We start from the raw sequence: 18670 nt of genomic DNA, 5'->3' as shown, positions 1-18670 counted from the left end.
CCTTGGTAACACCTTCCCAAGTACTTTAAAAATAATCATAAGAAATGTAGCAGTATAAGGTGATTTTGCCACTTGAGCTTGGTCCATAATTCAATCAAATTATGGCAGATCTCGCCTTGACCTTTTAGTTTAGTTGAGTTTAATATAACATGTACCATGGTACAATGAAAAGCTTTTGTAGCATGCTATCCAGTCAAAGACTATGCATGACTACAATCAAGCAGTCCACAGTGTACAGATAAAGGATAGTTACAAAATTTACTGCAAGATAAAGTCCAATTAAAGATAGTATACTTTCTTTCTACTCATTGTCCAAGATTCACCTTAAGTCCAGAAATCTTACCAATTTCAGTCTTTAATATCATTTTTGTTTGTGCTTTCTTTATTCAGATAAAGCAGGTCCACTTAGCAGTCTGCCTGACAATAAATTTAGCACTGCAAATGATTCCTGACAGTCATTTTGTCTGGAATCTGCAGATGCTGGAATCTGGAACAGATACTAAACTGCTTGAAGAACTCAGCAGGTCCAGAACCATCTGCGGAGGCAAAGGGATTGTCGATGTTTTGGGGCCTGGACCCTGCATCAGGACTGAGAGAATAACTGAGAGAAAATAGGGGAAAGATAACCAGTGTAAATATGTGATAAGAGCAGAAAATCTATTGAAACAACCGAGGGAGGGCATTGAGAGATAGAGAGGCAGACTGTTATGTGTGTGTTAGAATATCGGATGTTGTTTGCAAGGCTGTGTCACTGTTCTGGAGCAATATCCCTCAAACCCAGTAGCATTGGTAAACTCTTCCTATTTTATGTAACTATAACACTCCAAGTGAATCAATTCCAAAGGTTGGTAACCAAGCAAAGAAATAAATCTTTGGGCCTTAACCCACGAGTATGCCTTCCATACAGGACTTGACCCAGTAGGAAAACATTATCTCAGCATTTACCTTGTCATGTCCTCTCAGCATCTTGTATGATTCAATGAGTTTAAGGTCTCATTATTTTAAAGTCCAGAGAGCATGGACCCACTGAAAGAGTCAGAGTCATACAGCAAGGATACAGGCCTTTTGGCTATACTTGTCCATACCGATTCGGCTCACATTTTACTTATCTCCTTTCCATGGAATCCATCAATAAACACGTTGGATCTCTACTTATTGCCCTCTTGCTGTCCAACACCACAGTTGGGAATACCTTGATCAATGGCGTTCGTGCATTGGTTGAACGTACTCCCACAATGCTGGTGTCATGGGATTTTGTCAGTGACAATGATGAAATGGCAATATTTTTCCAAGTCGATATAGTCTGTGACTAGGAAGGAAACCTTTTGTGAGTGATGTGCCCATAGAGTACTTGCCTGTTATTGACAGATAATCGGTTGGTCAATTTATAATCTATGAAGGGATCAAGAGAAGTTGTAGTGAGATGAACCTGGGAAGCCGGTAGAAACAGGTGCTGTGTTTTCCGATGATGTAACTTAAGAGGCAGTTTGTGGGTGAGAAAAGGAATGCAGAGAGACAAGGACAGATCTCTGGTTGAGCTGACAGGTAGTGCAGAAGCAGGGAGCGTGAACATTGCAGGTAATACGGTGATAGATATAAACGGAAGCAGGTGAGGGTAGTCTCAGCCATCTCCACAATGAGGACAGGTATTGAAGAGATGGTCTGATCAGTGTGCAAAGATGAAGAAGGATGAGGAGGGCTGGATTACTGCAGCCACTGACAAATGGTACGCAAGGAATGACTTCAAACAAACTGCTTTCGTATTGTGGCAGGGGCGGAAACTTAATTGGAAGGATTCAAACAGAGTTTCGTGAAAGCTGTAGACAGGGTCAGTGTGTTCCAGGACCTTGGAGGGAAGGGGAAACTGCAGATGGGACAGGGCAGTTTGATGTTTCTGAAAGAACAAAGATGATAAGAGATTTGAAGGAACAGGGCAGGACATAAACCATTAATGGCATTAATTAACTCGGGGTCAGGATGGAAAGTTGGTGACCAGTAAATGGGAGATAGAAACATAGAAACATAGAAAATAGGTGCAGGAGTAGGCCATTCGGCCCTTCGAGCCTGCACCGCCATTCAATATGATCATGGCTGATCATCCAACTCAGTATCCTGTACCTGCCTTCTCTCCATACCCCCTGATCCCCTTAGCCACAAGGGCCACATCTAACTCCCAGATAATCGGTTGGGAGAGAAACAGGGGAAAGCTGGAGATTTGGGGCTGGGTGGAGAGTGAGTGAAGGAGGGAAGCATCAGAGGTGAAGAAGTTCATGATGTGCTCCCACTTGTAAAATGTGAAGGTGACAAAAACAAGGGATTTATAGATTGAAAATAGGCACCAAAAGCTGGAGTAACTCTGCAGGACAGGCAGCATCTCTGGAGAGAAGGAACGGGTGACGTTTCAGGTCAAGACATTTCTTCAGACTGGATTTAAAGATGGACAAAAAATACTGGAGTAACTTAGCAGATCAGACAGCATCTCTGGACAAAAGGAATAGGTGACATTTCGGGTCGGAACCCTTCTTCATACTCTGACCCACTGAGTTACTTCAGCATTCTGTGTCTATCTTTGGTATAAACCAGTGTCCGCAGTTCTTTCCTACACAAGGGATTTAAAGGGTAGTTTACAGGGGCAGAAATAAGCTGGGCTCATCTTTGCACTGCAGCATGTTTCTGGAATTAGGAGGTGTCTGGCAGAGCAGTGCAAGTTTTTTAGTTTAGTTTAAAGATATAGCACGGAAACAGGCTCTTCGGCCCACCAAATTCCGCACTCGACCAGCAATACTAACACTATCCCATACACACTAGAGACAATTTACAATTTTTCCAAGTCAATTAGCCTACAAACCTGTATGCCTTTGGAGTTGGGAAGAAACAGGAGCTCCTGGAGAAAACCCATGCAGGTCATGGGGAGAAGGTACAGACTCCACACAGACAGCACTCCTTAATCAGGATTGAACCCGGGACTCTGCTGTAAGGCAGCAACTCTACCACTGTGCCATCGTGTTGTCCTGATTCTATTTTATGTGGTCCAACCAAGTTGACAGTGAATAACATAACATTGAACAGGAACAAGTCATTTGGCCAACAATGTCAGTGCCGAACATGATGCCAGGTTAAACTAATCTCCTCTGCCTGTATGTGATCCATATCCCTCTATTCATGTATTTGCTTGCGATTACCTAAAAGCCTCCTAAATGCCACTATCGTATCACCCACCACCACCATCCCTGACAGTGCGTACCAGATCCCCACCAGCCTTCCTGTAAAAATACTTGTCCCTCACATCTGTAAATTTCCCTCCACTGACCATAAACTTATGCCCTCTAGTCTTTGACATTTTTACTCTGGAAAAAGCTTCAGACTATCTACCATAGACAATAGACAATAGGTGCAGGAGTAGGCCATTCATCCCTTCGAGCCAGCACCGCCATTCAATGTGATCTAGGCTGATCATCCCCAGTCAGTACCCCGTTCCTGCCTTCTCCCCATATCCCCTGACTCCGCTATCTTTAAGAGCTCTATCTATCTCTCTCTTGAAAGTATCTAGAGAGCTGGCATCCTGAGGCAGAGAATTCCACAGACTCACAACTCTCTGAGAATTCCACACTCACCCCATCTATGTATCTCATCATTTGATATCCTTCTATCTGGCTAAACCGGCCACCTGATCCTTATTGGAGCAGGGATGAGGCAGAAGGGGGGAAGTGATAGTTCCAATGCATACAAGGGATGGAAGTGAGGGCTTGCTTAAGCAGGTCGACCTGCTGCAGAAAATGTGATTATGTAAATATACGAACCCGCGAAAATGTGATTATGTAAATATACGAACCGGCAATGTTTTTCCTGCCGATATGGGGTTTAAATTCACCGCAACCACAACGTTCCAAACTATCGCATTCCACAAAATCTCACTCGCAAGATTATTAAAATGCCCATTAATTTACGGAATTAAACACTAAATTCCTTCCATTTGGCCTATAAATTCATGACAATGAGATTTAAAAATCATGTTATATTGTGAATTCTTGTGTGAATGTTATTTGGACACTTAGGCTATCTAAAAATGTTAATCTTTTCTTAAGAAATGGATAGATGTTTAGATCTAGTAATTAAATTTTGTAATTAGCCACAATTAGGGAACTATCTAATTATATGCTTTAATTTCAGGTCATCCAAGTAAGATTGTTTCATATTTGTTTCAGAATGCTTCAATCTATAATAACTGAAAATGTCTTTCAGTTCTCTTAATTTTTAAGAAAGTTATGGGCTTTTGACTGTCGATCACAGCTTTTGTATTAAGTCAATGGAAAAGCAATAGGGAACAAGATGCTAATTTCCGTTTGCAAATGGCCATAACATTTTTTAATACTGAAGATATGAAAGTGAATTAGGTGTCAAATTAAATTTCTTTTTATGCTTTATCTGATGGGATAAATTGCAGACTTGATTTATAAAATCTCAAAATCTTGTAACATTGCTACTTAAAGGGGCCTTTTTTGTAATCATTTTTTAAAAACCTACCGAAGAGAGCTCAAGTGATATTGGAAGAACAGTTGATGGGATTTAACAATGTGATAACCCCAATCACTGGCTTCGCTGAACAGCAGGTTCCCTGTGACCCGCTGGGTTTCCTCTGGGTGCTCCGTTTTCCTCCCACATCCCAAATACGTGCAGGTTTGCACGTTAAATGCCTTTAGTGTGTAGGGAGGGGGTACGAAGGTAGGAATAACATAGAACTAGTGTGAATGGTGATCAATGCTCAGCGTGGGCTGAAGGGACTATTTCCATGCTGTCTCTTTCAATCAATCAATCAATCAATGGCTTTCATCAAATATAGACACAAAAAGCTGGAGTAACTCAGCGGGCCAGGCAGGTTCTCTGGAGAGAAGGAATGATGACATTTCGGGTCGAGACCCTTGATCCGAAACGTCACCCATTTCTTCCCCCAGAGATGCTACCTGTCCCGCTGAGTTACTCCAGCATTTTGTGTCTATATTCGGTTTAAACTAGCATCTGCAGTTCCTTCTTCCACAATAGCTTTCATCGTTTTGGTTGAGCTGTTTGCCAGCACTCTCTCCCTGATCTCCCTTAAATGATAAATCAAAACTAGAAAGGTTCCTTCCCTTCACAAATGGTACACTTTCTGTATCCCATCCAAGTAGAGTAAAAAATAATGAAACCATTGGGTGCATTAGAAAATTATATTTTTATTGCATAGAGTCCTCCATTACAATGGTGACTACGCTTTAATTGGCTGTAAAGTGCTTTGGGATTTATCCAGCGGGGTGTGACAGGCGCTACAAAAATGCACGTCTTTCTCTCCTTCCGTCAAGGGTGATCGTAAATTGCAGCCTCGCCGCTCATCGTAAAACGGAGTATCTGTCTATTGAAAACAGCCGATGAGTGGGAGGTGAAGAAAATTAGCTAATATCACTCGTGGCAAGCAGCCTATTGATCAGCAAACTGAACACTCGGAAAGCAGTGTCCGTTTAAATAGCAAAAGAAACAGAACATTTGGTAAAAACTACCGCAATTTCACTAACTAGAGCAGGATGATGTCTCCAGAAAAATAATACAGGGAATGGATCACAGTGAATAGATTAACATACAAGCGCGGTAATAACATCTACCTCAGCCAGCTACCTCGAGGTTGCCAGCAAGATCGTTTCACAGTGAATTACCCAGTCATCGCCACATTACAAATCATCTCCCCTAATATACCTCGGGCAAACAGTCCCTAAGTAAACGCACACACGCCAGTCTTAAAATGTCTTAATTATAAGATAGTTGATTGGCATAAAAAGCTTCAGAAAGCAATGCAAAGGGTTAAGAGACTGCTAATGCTTGCCAGCACACATGTTGTACATAGATATTTGACAACATTTACAACTGGATTGCCCTAGTGTCCATCAGGGTGACATAATTATATTCACATCAGTTATAATTCACAGTACACGCCTTGTAATATCTAATTGACTCAAACCCCCAGTTATCAGCGCGTTGAAAGGACCACCCATGGACCAAGGCGAAACAGTGGAACATGTTTGGGCGCAGATGCTATTTGACAAGCGGGGCTGCGCCTCGGAATTGTCCGCCCCCATGTTCAGAAACCCCTGATTTCTCACACTATGGTCTCGTAGTCCAAACAAAGTCTGACGTGAGGGGCTTCCCCGGGGCTAGGGTAACAGCAGTAGTACCTCCCGTAGGGTACATTGTCCCGGGGCGAGTAGACCACGCTGTCCCGGGTGGAGTAGACACTCGTGTAGAAGGAGCCGTGCCGGTTTGAGCAGAGACGGGCGAATGCGCAGTAGTTGAAAACATCGGACGGGTAGTAAGTCTCCAAGTACTTTCTGGCCGCTTCCTGGTCGCTCATCTTGTTGTCCACGGCGAAGCTTCCTCCCTCCAAGTCCGGGGTGTGGGACCTAGTCGAGTTCTTGGACACGTCCTGCAAGTTCCCCTCGACACTCGGCCCATCCAAGAGCTGGTCCGCGGCGCTTCCTTTGCGGAAGAGATCCCTGCATCTGGGCCATTTGGAACAGCCGTCCGTCTTCTTAGCCAGCAGTATGGCAGCCAGTCCGGGCAAGAAGATGGCAGGGCCGATGGCAATAAGAGGGACGTTGCCCAGAGTCTCTCCTCTGACACCGGACACGGTGAACATGAAGCCAAAGACTAGGAAGACACTGACCAAAGCTACCACCAGCCCGGTCCGAGGGTTGATGTTGTCAGCTCTCATTGTGTTGTGTCAACTTTGGCCCTTAATCCAGGAATCTTTCAACCCAGGAGACTATCCTATCGTTCAGCTCGGACGGGTAGACAGTCCTCTGTGGATCTCCAAAACCTTTCTCGCCTCACTTTGGAAGAAGATGTATCTTCTCGGCTTCGGTTTCAACCTGTCCCGTCTGATGGACTGTGACACTCAGCTCTTCGACAAATCTCTTTCTCTCTCTCTCTTCGAAGTACCAGGGGTGGGCATTAAAATATCAACGACCAGAAACCCGAGATGGGTAATCAGAAACCCTCCCCATCCTTACTGGGGCTCCGGAGAATTCGGTGCGCATGTAACCAGCAAACCACTGAGTTGAGCAATTCGAACCATCTTTTCGCCCAGGTCTCCTTGATAAGATATCTTTGTGTATTTAATTCCGTTTAAATGCCAATGTCTATTTGTTATACGCTATATAACCAACTGGTTAGAAAGATTTGAATATTTATTTATAGTACATGTATCGAATGTCTTTTGTATTTATTCCCGTGAAATATATTGTATCAGAAAACCTTTATATTACTTCCCATACACTGGAGAGGGAGAGAGATCGGTGGAGCGATATCCTCTATTATTTTGGTCCATAGGATATAGACATCTTTCTGTTTATCTATGTATTATTTATGCAACATATTCTGGCTGAGATTTGATATTTTGTGAATTTGGAGATATTATAAATCTGGCCGGTCGTGTCTGTCATGAGTACGTGTGTTTGTGGCAATATGTAACGTTCCCACCGAAGATAGACACAAACTGCTGGAGTAACTCAGCGGGTCAGGCAGCGTCTCTGGAGAAAAGAAATAGGTGACGTTTGGGTCGAGACCCTTCTTCACACCCGACCCGAAACATCACCTATTCCTGTTACTCCAGCATTCTGTGCCTATCTTCGGTTTAAACCAGCATCTGTAGTTCCTTCCCACACAAGCTTGTCCTCAGCTTGTCCCCAGCCACTGTAACCACCTTTGTTGTCTGCAGCAACGATACCCGCCGTGCTGTTGTAGAAAGAGTTACTGGGTTACAAGTGACGGCGATGATTGACACAGAATCCTCGCTTGGGATGCCATCATACAATCACTCACTGTAGAAAACAAACCGACAAGTTGCCAAAAGTACTCAGTGTCTCAATTCCCCCTTTAAGCGCTTCCTCGACTCGGATCTGGCTTCTCTCTGGTTGAGGAATGCGAGTAAGCGTCTGGGCAAAGGAACTTTTCTAATTTCCGAAGCACTTCCGTATGAAACCCGGGCCGGGGAACGAGAAGCGCTGGCAGCTCCTATATATAGCGTCGCGTCTATGGGCTGCTGCTATTTCGCTGCACGCCATGCGGAGCCGAAGCAAACTGCTGAATAGTGCAGGGATTTGTTCTGCTGAAATGGTCAGAACTGACAGCATTTATATTTAACCCAGTAAAATGTCCCAAATCCAAATATCTATATCCTTAACCACCTCCCGCCCAGAGAAAGGATTCAAAAGACTTGCATTTCTATAGCATTTTTTAAATACCCTCCAAGTTCAGCCAAATAATTAATTTGTCTGTAATTGAAAACCAGCAGAAAATGCTGGTTGAAATTCACCAAATCTAGCAGCATCTGGGTGGGAAAAGAGTTAACGTTGGAGGTCTGTTTAAGAGAGAACTGCAGATGCTGGAAAAATCGAAGGTAGACAAAAGTGCCGGAGAAACTCAGCGGGCGAGGCAGCATCTATGGAGAGAAGGAATATGCGACGTTTCGGGTCGAGACCCTTCTTCAAAAGTTAGAGGTCTGGTCAGAACAGAACTGAGAAAAAGTTGGGTCATGGACAGGGGAGCAGTGGGAGGAACAAGGCCAATGTCCCTAATAGGATGAAAGAAAATGGTGTGGAGGGGAGATGAGCTTCTTTGTGTAAAGTGGTGCTAATGCTATAAAGCCTGTGTCATGATATCTGATCTGCTGGGACATGGCTAGCAGGTCAGACTATACGAATGGCAGCAAAAGTGTCATGGCAGGAATAAATGGGTAGATGTGACACAAACTGAAAGAAAGAGTGCTATCTAAAGTTGGGAAGAAAAAGGGGAAAATCCTTTGTCCACTCATTTATTGATAGTGGGTCAAAAAGTCAAGCATCCAGTGGCAGAGAGGGTGCTGATTTCTAGATATCAGAGTTTGGAGATTGGATTATGGTATTGAAGGCAGAGCTATAGTTAATAAATAGGTCTAACTTCAGAGTCCTAGTTGTCTAGGTGTTCCAGAGATAAGTTTAGTGCCAGAGAGATAGCGTCTGCTGTGGACCTGTTGTGACAGTAAACAAACTGCAGCGGTAATCAACAGTAACATAATAAAAGCACTAGTTTAGTTTATTATTGTCATGCGTACTGAGGTATAGTGAAAAGTCTTTTGTTGTGTGCTCCCCAGTCAAAGCAAGGCTATACATGATTACAATTAAGCCATCCACAGTGTACAGATACGAGATAATGGGTACAATATTGAATGCAAGACAAAGTCTGATTAAAGATAGTTCAAATGTCTCCAATTATGTAGTTGGAAGGTCAGCACCGCACTCTAGCTGGTGAGGGGACGGTTCAGTTGCCTGATAACAGCTGGGAAAAAACTGTCCCTGAATCTGGAGGGAGGCGTTTTCAAACTTTTGTACCTCTTGCTTGATGGGAGAAGAAAGAAGAGGGAGTAACTGGGGTAAGAGTGGTCCTTGACTATGCTGGTGGCCTTGCCAAGGTACCACATGCACCACAGGTACCTTGGGGTGCAGCTTGACAGTGAGCTGAACTGGAAGTGTCATATGGAGGCGGTGTACAGGAAGGGACAAAGCCGACTGTATTTTTTAAGGAGGCTGAGGTCATTTAACATCTGCCAACCCCTACTGTGCAGTGTCTACCATTCAGTGGTGGCCAGTGCTCTGTTTTTTGCTGTGGCCTGTTGGGGAGATGGCGCCCGCATAGCGGACAAAAACAGACTGGACAAGCTAATCAGGAAGGCCGGCTCAGTGGTCGGGGCTGAGCAACGAACGGTCCAGCAGGTGGCAGAGGCCAGAACTCTGAACAAACTGGGTTCAATAATGACCAACCCCACTCACCCACTCCATGCCCTGAAGGTGATCAAGAGCAGCATCTTCAGTCAGAGGCTGATTGCACCAATGTGCAAAACTGAGAGACATAGGAAGTCCTGTTTACCAGCTGCTATAAGGTTATATAATGCGCATAAATAACTGCACTTTTTTTAAATTAATTGTATTTTAACTTGTATTTTAACTTGTATTTTAACTTGTTAAGTATGGAAGCCATTTGAGGAAATGTGTGGTGTTATGTCTGTCTTGAAGCTGTCGTGGCACTGTAATTTCCTGTAAAGGATTATTAAAGGTATAATCAATAATCAATCAATCAATCAATCAAGGCAGAGTGAAGTGTAGATGGAGTCAATGAAAGGGAGGATGGTTTGCATGATGGTCTGGATTACGTCCACAACTCTGCAATTTCTTGCGGTCTTGGATGGAGCTGTTCCCAAACCATGGTTTGATACTTCCCGATACAATGCTTTCTACGCCACATCTGTAGAAGTTGGTGAGGGTTGTTGGGGACATGCCAAACTTCCTAAACCTTCTAAGGAAGTAGAAGCATTGGTGTGCTTTCTTGGCCATTGCTTCAATGTGGCAGGTACAGGACAAATTGCTGGTGACATTTATTTGTCAGAACTTGAAGCTATCGGCCATCTCTACTTCGGTGCCATCAAAGTGTTGTGTGAACTGCTTCATTTCCAGAAGTCAATCACAATCTCCTTGTTGTCTTGGCACCAGGTCATGAAGTTCTCAATCTCCTTCCTGTATTTCATCTCGTCATTATATGATATCCGGCCCACTACTGTGGTGTTATCTGCAAACTTGTAAATTGAGTTAGATTGGTATTTGGCTGCACAATCATGAGTGTATAAGGAGCATAGAAGGGGGCTGAGAACACATGCTTGCGGGGCACCAATATTGAGGATTATTGTAGAGGATGTTTTATCACCTATCTTTACTAATAGTGGTCTGTTGGTCAAGAAGTCGAGGATCCAGTTGCAGTGCTGACTCCAAGTTCCACGAGTTTGGAGATGAGCTTAGTTGGGATAATGGTATTGAAAACAGAGATGTGGACTATGAATAGGAGTCTAACGTAAGTGTTCTTCTTATCCAGGTGTCCCAGGGATGAGTGTAGGGCCAGGGAGGTGGCATCAAACATGGACCTGTTGTAGTGGTAGGCGAACTGCAGTGGATCAAGGCTGCTGGGTAGGCTAGACTTAATGTGAGCCATAACCAGCCTCTCAAAGGACTTCATGATGGTGGATGTCAAGGCCACTGGATGGTAGTCGTTAAGGCATGAGATCTTGCTTTTCTTTGGCACTGGGATGATAGTGGTCTTCTTGAAACAGGTGTTGCTTCAGTAAAGAGTAGGGAGAGGTTAAAGATGTCCACCTACCACTTCATCCCCTGGCCACATTTCAGGATATCTGACCATCTAGCGATGCTTTTACTCCTCGCCTACACACTAAACTTGAAGTGGGATGAACCGTGAGATCTATTCCCAAGTGAAGGCCAAAGCCCATGTCAAACAATCCTGAGTGGTACAAGAAAACTCGCCATGAACTTCGCAAAGCCATCAGGAATGCCAAAAAAAACAATGTCGGGACAAACGTGAGTCCCAGTATAATTACTCGGACACTTACTGACTGTGGCAAGGCCTGAATACTATAACTGGCTGCCAAGCGAAGTCAGGCAGCAGCGCTGGTGATAATGTGGCCCTCCCTGATAAACTGAGTGCTTTCTATGCTCACTTTGAGCAGAAGGCCAACGGACGATGACATCCGTCAGATTCACGTGTGCCTTTTCCCAGGGTCACCATTGCAAAATATTAGATCGGGCCTTCTGAGGGTGAACCCACGGAAAGCAACTTGCCAAGACTCCTCCTAAACTCCAGAGTTCAACTGCCCAAAGGGAGCAATGCATGGGAATACCATCACCTTCATGTTGCAGACCATCCTGACAGATGACGTGGGTTCACTTAGCCCCTTATTGTAGATGCAAACTACCTGATATCCTTTTCGAATATGGGCCTTGGGTGCCTGTTATGGATCTTTACCACAATGGCTTTCAGGTTAAACTGGTCTTCTTTGCCTGCATTAATTCCATATCCTTCCATTCCCTGCATATGCATGTGACTATCTAAACCCTTGGTTCCATGGACAGGAGAGGAAACGCATGGTAGGGATCCTTGGCAATGGTCTCCCACGTTCAAGGATGGGGGATAACATCCACCACCCACAACATGCAAACAACAAAGGCTCCCCGTGAAGTCCACCAACAGTGGGTGATGAGGGGTAGTATGGATGGGGGTAGGGTTAGTGTGGTGGTGAACAGCTACCTGGTCTTTACTCATAATGCCATTTGAGGGCTTTATGGGATGCAGAACCATCCCACCCTTCTTTAAAAGAGTAAATGGTGCTGTTAGTTAACATGTTATCCAAAGGGGGTCATTGTTTATGTACCAGGGTTTCTGGAGCAGGACTTGAACCTATAATACTCTAATGCTGAATCAGAAATACTGTCCACCAAATCCATCCTACACATAAGTCTCACCTATTCCTCAACACCACCTTCAGCTCAGACTGAGTGCTAAGAAGTTAAAATCGGGTATAATTTAGCTCTTTTATCTCAATTAAAGATAATTAGGGGTTAAATTAGAAATACTTTCACCTGTGAAACTTCAAATACATAATCATGATATATAGACAATGCAGAATAAATCAAGAAAGTGAATTGCCAAAAGATCATGAAAAATTGATAATAGGTGACGAAAAATTGAGAATAGGTGACGAAACCTAGCCTTAAGCAAAATAGAAGGCAACAGGACATTTGTCAATGGGGGAACATATGTTCACCCATGTGAACAAATAGCCCATTTGTTCACAGGGATCCTTTACCTCTCATTTCCCTTTCTCATGACTTTCAGTCAGAAGAAGGGTCTCAAACCAAAACGTCACCCATTCCTTCTCCCCAGAGATGCTGCTTGTCCTGCTGAGTTTCTCCAGCATTTTGTGTTCCATGCACAGCTGAGTTTCTCCACCATTCTCCAGAAATGGGACATTCTTTGATCCAGATCTTCCTTTGGGATTGTTCTTAGCTGCTAAAGCTCTATTTCACTTCCTTTGATTGGGTTCCCCGGCAATCCCCACCGGCAAGTGTTAAGATCAGTTAAATCCGACAGGTTGAGGGATGAAAAGACCGGATTGGATTTCTGCGTTGAGTTAACTGGCTGTGCCATCTGCGCGGTAACATGTACTCCCTCTCAATTGCAGCTGCTTTAATGACAGGGTTGCCAAGAGAAATGAATTGCATGCACAGGATACCCCCAGTTCCTGGAATCAGAACAGTTGGAGGATATTTCTTGTATCAATATTCCTTTCACAGCTTTTCCTGAAAGCACCATGTGCCAAATGAAAGGCAGAAAAAGAACTACATTTCATCCACAACAATCTTTTCAAGTTTTTCTTACATTTTACAGAGCTTCGAGTTTATTACTTTATTTTCTTGATCCAGGTTTTGTAAAGTCACTAGACAGACTCCATAATGAAGATGTGAGAGGAAGTGACATTAGCAGTGTTATGATTGATCCAGAACACAAAACATTTCTAGTCTTATTCCCAACAACAATTTGCATTTCCAGAGCACCCTTTCTAATAAAACATCCCTAAGGATGTGTTGCAGTGTTTGGAGCTCAGTCCCCAGCCCATGGACCCTGAGCTGAATGAATTCCCTTCAGCAGCCTACACTGGTTACAGATATGGTCACTATTTACTACAATGGGATCCACCAGTTCCCACATATTGCGGTTGTAACGCATCACCTGCCCAGCCACCTATTCTGATTTAGTTTCATTCATTTTTATTAGATTTCACCACTTTCATTGTGCACACCTTCCCACATTAGTGAGCCCTGATATAAATCTCTTGATCATTTAGAATAGAAAGAGAACAATAAAAGAACATTCACCCACCTGCTACCTGTGCCCTCACAATCAGGAAGAGACTATGGGCCGTTTCTTTGTACTTAGACTTAACTCTGAAAGGGTGAGTATGACCAGTTTTATATAAACTTATTTTCTGCCTCTAAGTCTTGGGAAGAAAGTCCCTCTGTGCCTGCTGCCATCTGCTCCAAATTTAAGAGGAGGTTTAGAGGGATATGGGCCAAACACAGGCAGATGGGACTAGTGTAGTTGGGGCATTTTGGGCGGCATGGGCAAGTTGGCCTGTTTCCATGCAGTATTACTCTAAAATTCTATATGTATGCAACATTGCATAATGCCAATTAAAAACTTTCTTTGCAGATGAGAAATGTGCTCGGATGTTTGAGCAGCAAGAATGACCCTGACCCTAACCCCTCCCTCCAAGAATGGGCAAGCAACTGGTTCATAAACTCTATCAGGGCTGCTGTGGATCAAGCTGGTAATGAATTGTTTGACGGGCACGAAAATAGAGCTTGCATTTATATTGCACCTTTCATGTCGGCAGGAAGCACTAAAGTACTTCACAACCTTTGAGTACATTTAGAAACCCAACCTTGGACTATCTTTGATCAGACTTTACTGCACTTTATCTTGCACTAAACATTATTCATATTATTCTCTTTATCATGTATCTGTACACTGTGGATGGCTCAATTGTAATCATGTATTCTGCTGACTGGTTTGCACGTAACAACAACTTTTCACTGTACCTCGGTACACGTGACAATAAATTAAACTCAAACTCAAACTCTTTAATTGTGTAAACGTGAGCACATCACGATCCAACAAGCAATACAATGAATGATCAGCTCAACACACAAAATCATATCTTGCAACAGTGGAGGAAGTCATTGGGCCCATCACATGATACTGGGTCTTTGAAAGAACCATCCATCAGACTTATTCTCCTGTCCTGTCCCAATCCTTTATTTTTCTTCTGTATAGTATGTATTTGCCCAATTTCTGATCACTGTTAAAGTTCCACTGCCACTGTTTAAAATGGTGCAATCCTAATAACAACTGGATTCAAAAAATCTCCATTGTCCTCTTTATTTGTGTCAATTATTTCAATGGTACTTTATTGTCACGTGTACCTAAGAACCGTACCTCCTTTTGCATAGTTCAGCAACAATCTTACTATACATTTGGCACAATCATACTAAGTATAAGTGTGTAAGACAATAAATCGCAAGAGTCACCACATTTCAGGTGCCTTCCTGTACCCTTAAAGAACAAAATTTAAAGAAAATATTAGTGTCTAAACTTGGCCATTAAGGCTCATTGTCCTGGGTTGGAGTTGCAGGGGTCAGCCTAGCCAGACCAAATGTCAATAGACAATAGGTGCAGGAGCAGGCCATTTAACCCTTCGAGCCAGCACCGCCATTCATTGTGATCATGGCCGATCATCCACAATCAGGACCCCTTTCCTGCCTTCTCCCCATATCCCATGACTCCGCTATCTTTAAGAGCTCTATCGAACTCTCTCTTGAAAGCATCCAGAGAATTGGCCTCCACTGCCTTCTGAGGCAGAGAATTCCACAGATTCACAACTCGCTGGGTGAAAACGTTTTTCCACATCTCCATTTTAAATGGCCTTTTAAATGTTTAAATGTCGATATCCTCTAGTAGTTTTGAGATTTTAAATGTCGATATCCTTTACTTGTTGTGGGATTCGTTACTGATCCTACTACCGATAAAACCAGTTTCCGCAAAGGTATTCAACCAATGACTCGCCCATTGAAGCAGGAGTGGATTTGTATGTACACACCATTGAGGATAAATGGGGATCCTGTGGATAGGGTGAGCTGTTTTAAATATCTGGGAGTCCACATCTCTGAGGATATGACATGGACATCACACGCCTCAGCACTCGTGAGTAAGGCAAGGCAGCGCCTTTACCACCTCAGGCAATTGAGGAAATTCAGAGTGTCTCCGAGGATCCTCCAGTGCTTCTACGCAGCGGCTGTGGAAAGCATCTTGTCCGGAAACATTACCATCTGGTTTGGAAATTGCTCTGCCCAGGACAAGAAGGCTCTGCAGAGAGTAGTGCGTTCGGCCGAACGCACTATGGGAACTTCACTCGCCCCCCTGCAGGAACTATACACCAGGAGGTGCAACTCCAGAGCCAATAAAATCATGGGAGACCCCTTCCACCCATGCAACGGACTGTTCCAGCTGCTACGGTCAGGCAAATGCCTCCATTGCCATGCTGTGAGAACGGAGAGGTTGAGAAGGAGTTTCATCCCAGAGGCCATTCGGACTGTAAACTCCTATCTCACCAGGGACTAACTTTACTGAACGTTTTTCCTTCCAATATTTAATATGTAAAAGAATATGTGTGTGTTTATGATTGTGTTTATAATTTGTTGGTTGTTTGTTTGTTTGTCTTTTTGCACAAAGTCCGCGAGCATTGCCACTTTCATTTCACTGCACATCTCGTATGTGTATGTGACGAATAAACTTGACTTGACTTGACTTGACTTGTATGTGACTTTGTGCAAAAGTACATTAGTGGTAGCTCACCATCACCTTTGATGTTTGAAAGTGTGGGTTCCAGTCATAAGCTAGATGAATGAATGTAGCATTGTTACAGGTGCCACCACGACACGAGTGTTACCACTGGACCAACTGATCTTGAGATCATCTTGAGATATTCTGGCATCTCAATAATTTAGTGGCTGACACTTGGCAAATGGGATAGAAGCCATTTAGCTTAGATCAAAAGTGTGTATTGAATGTCATGGCTGTATCCACCACTTCTTTGAATGTACTGTGTTTAATTTCAAATTAATGTGCAGGGTCTCAATCTATTAACCGGTTTCCTATTTGGAAATATTCTTCTCAGTACAACTTGCAATGTTTAAATGTTTTTTTTAAATACATGCTTCATCTCACCCAGCAGTATATGATGCACACATTATAAAATCCCTACTCCACTCTCCCCATCTCGTCCTTTCCTCCTACTTTCTCGTGAATGTCTTGAAGGTGTTGAATCTTCCCAAACAACAAGAGCAAAATACAGCAGAAACCAGTGATCCAAAATAAAAACAGCAAATACTGGAGAATATCGGCAAGTCAGGCAGCACCAGTGGAGAGAGGAGAATTAGCTCCATGGATCAGGTGGTCACCTTGCATCAGCATCAATCATCAGATCCACTTCTTCGATGGTTAAACCCTCAGGTATGCACCGGGCCAACATAGAAACATAGAAAATAGGTACAGGAGTTGGCCATTTGGCCCTCTGAGCCAGCACCACCATTCAATATGATCATGGCTGATCATCCAAAATCAGTACCCCGTTCTGGCTTTTTCCCCATATCCTTTGATTCCCTTAGCCCTAAATCTAACTCTTTCTTGAAAATTACACCATCATTCAGTGCTTTTCTATGACGGCATGCACACCGGCAGTTTGAAAAAGTTAAACATCATTATTTTGTTTTCCTGCCAAGTGACATGTATGTTTATTAAAGGTGTAAGCTGGCACTTTTATATCTACAAAATAAACACTGCACTTACTCTTCATCTTAATCAAGATTCAGATCAAGCGAGAGGAATATTCTGGAAGTAATCACTGAATAGTGATGAGAAGGTTTGTGTCCTCCAAAGATGCTGCCAGACCCACTAAGTCACTCCAGAACTTTGTGTCTTTTTGTCCAGGACGACTAGGTTATTACGACATATTGTCAACTACTTCTAAAACAACCTCATGTTTCCTTTCGGGGAGACATTTATTGTTCATTTTGTACATATAGTACTTCATGCTGGATTATTTCAAAAGGAAATCATTTGTGGTGTCTCCAGCTGTCTGGCTTAGCTAGTTAGTATGTGTGGAGTCCAAGCGTTGTGCTGTGATACTTCCTGAAAGGATCAGATTATGTAATTATAATTCTTAAATGCATGCACAAGTCCCAGCATTTAGCTGTGAGCCTTTCCCATTGCACAGAACAGAGGGTTCCTGTGGTTACATTTCAGTTTATATTTTATATTCCCCACAAGTCTAAGTTTCTAGCATGAGAGAAGAGGGTTGCTGCACTGAGGGAGGGTGGTGTAAGTGTGTTATTATATTCCTATCATGGATCATCGGTGAGCTATGTCGTCAGCCCATATCAAAGGTACGAAAATCATTGAAGTAGAGTTTTGCTGTGCCTATCAAGTTTAATTGCTTCTGTGTCACCTCCTGTTTGAAGTGTTAATGAAATGGTAGAAAAGGATCAGGCTTGCTTGTTACCTCTGTGGAAACCGTGGAAGCTATTGCACCATGGCCTCAACCTCCATGGTTAGAACTCCCTCACTGGACATCTCTCCCTGCTCCTTAAAATCTGTCTGTCTTCACAAAGCTTATGGTTACTTTCCTCAAGTCAGGCCAATGAGAGGATGCTTTTTAAAACAAGCAGAAGCTCAATGGGACAAATTACCTTCTTTGCTCTTTCATTCTATGCGAGCTGATACTAAGGCATCTGAAGAAGGGTCTGAAGAAGGGTCACCCATTCCTTTTCTCCAGAGATGCTGCCTGTCCCGCTGAGACTCCAGCATTTTGTGTCTATCATTAATACCAAGGCAATGTACATTAACATTGGAGGAATCACAGAGCTCTCAGCTGTTTATGCATTTTGAAAGATCACTTAACCAAAATGTTAGGAACTTGAGAAACAGAAGCTCCTTTTAACTGCACTGCTATTTAATAATATTGTCCTTTACTAGCCTCATATGCCTGAATTCCAATAATGTTCAGAAATCTGTTGATCTCCATTTTGTCCAGTCAGTGCCAGTGAGTAGAGTATTCCAAATATTCACAATTTTCTGGGTGAAGAACTCTCTTTTAAACGGTCTCCTGAATGGCAGAGACTGAGAACCCTGGTTCAAGGTACGTCAGTCAGGGGAA

The 18670-nt window shown here is 43.3% G+C and overlaps 1 protein-coding gene across 1 annotated transcript; it reads right to left on the bottom strand.

Annotated features, from left to right (window-relative positions):
• Positions 1 to 6124: 6124 nt before the first annotated feature.
• tmem215 (transmembrane protein 215) lies at positions 6125 to 6993 on the bottom strand. The gene has a single exon (XM_033018799.1). It carries the CDS (start codon positions 6734 to 6736, stop codon positions 6125 to 6127), a length of 612 nt encoding a protein of 203 aa, XP_032874690.1. The 5' UTR covers positions 6737 to 6993.
• Between the last annotated feature and the right edge of the window lie 11677 nt (positions 6994 to 18670).

The sequence above is a fragment of the Amblyraja radiata genome, chromosome 3 (assembly GCF_010909765.2).
Source record: "Amblyraja radiata isolate CabotCenter1 chromosome 3, sAmbRad1.1.pri, whole genome shotgun sequence".
Classification (NCBI taxonomy): domain Eukaryota; kingdom Metazoa; phylum Chordata; class Chondrichthyes; order Rajiformes; family Rajidae; genus Amblyraja; species Amblyraja radiata.
Note: the sequence above shows the minus strand (reverse complement) of the source record. Positions and strands in the feature narration are given on the sequence as shown.

Coding starts and splice junctions, on each gene's coding strand:
- tmem215 (XM_033018799.1), bottom strand. CDS start 6,736: ATGAGAGCTGACAACATCAACCCTCGGACCGGGCTGGTGGTAGCTTTG.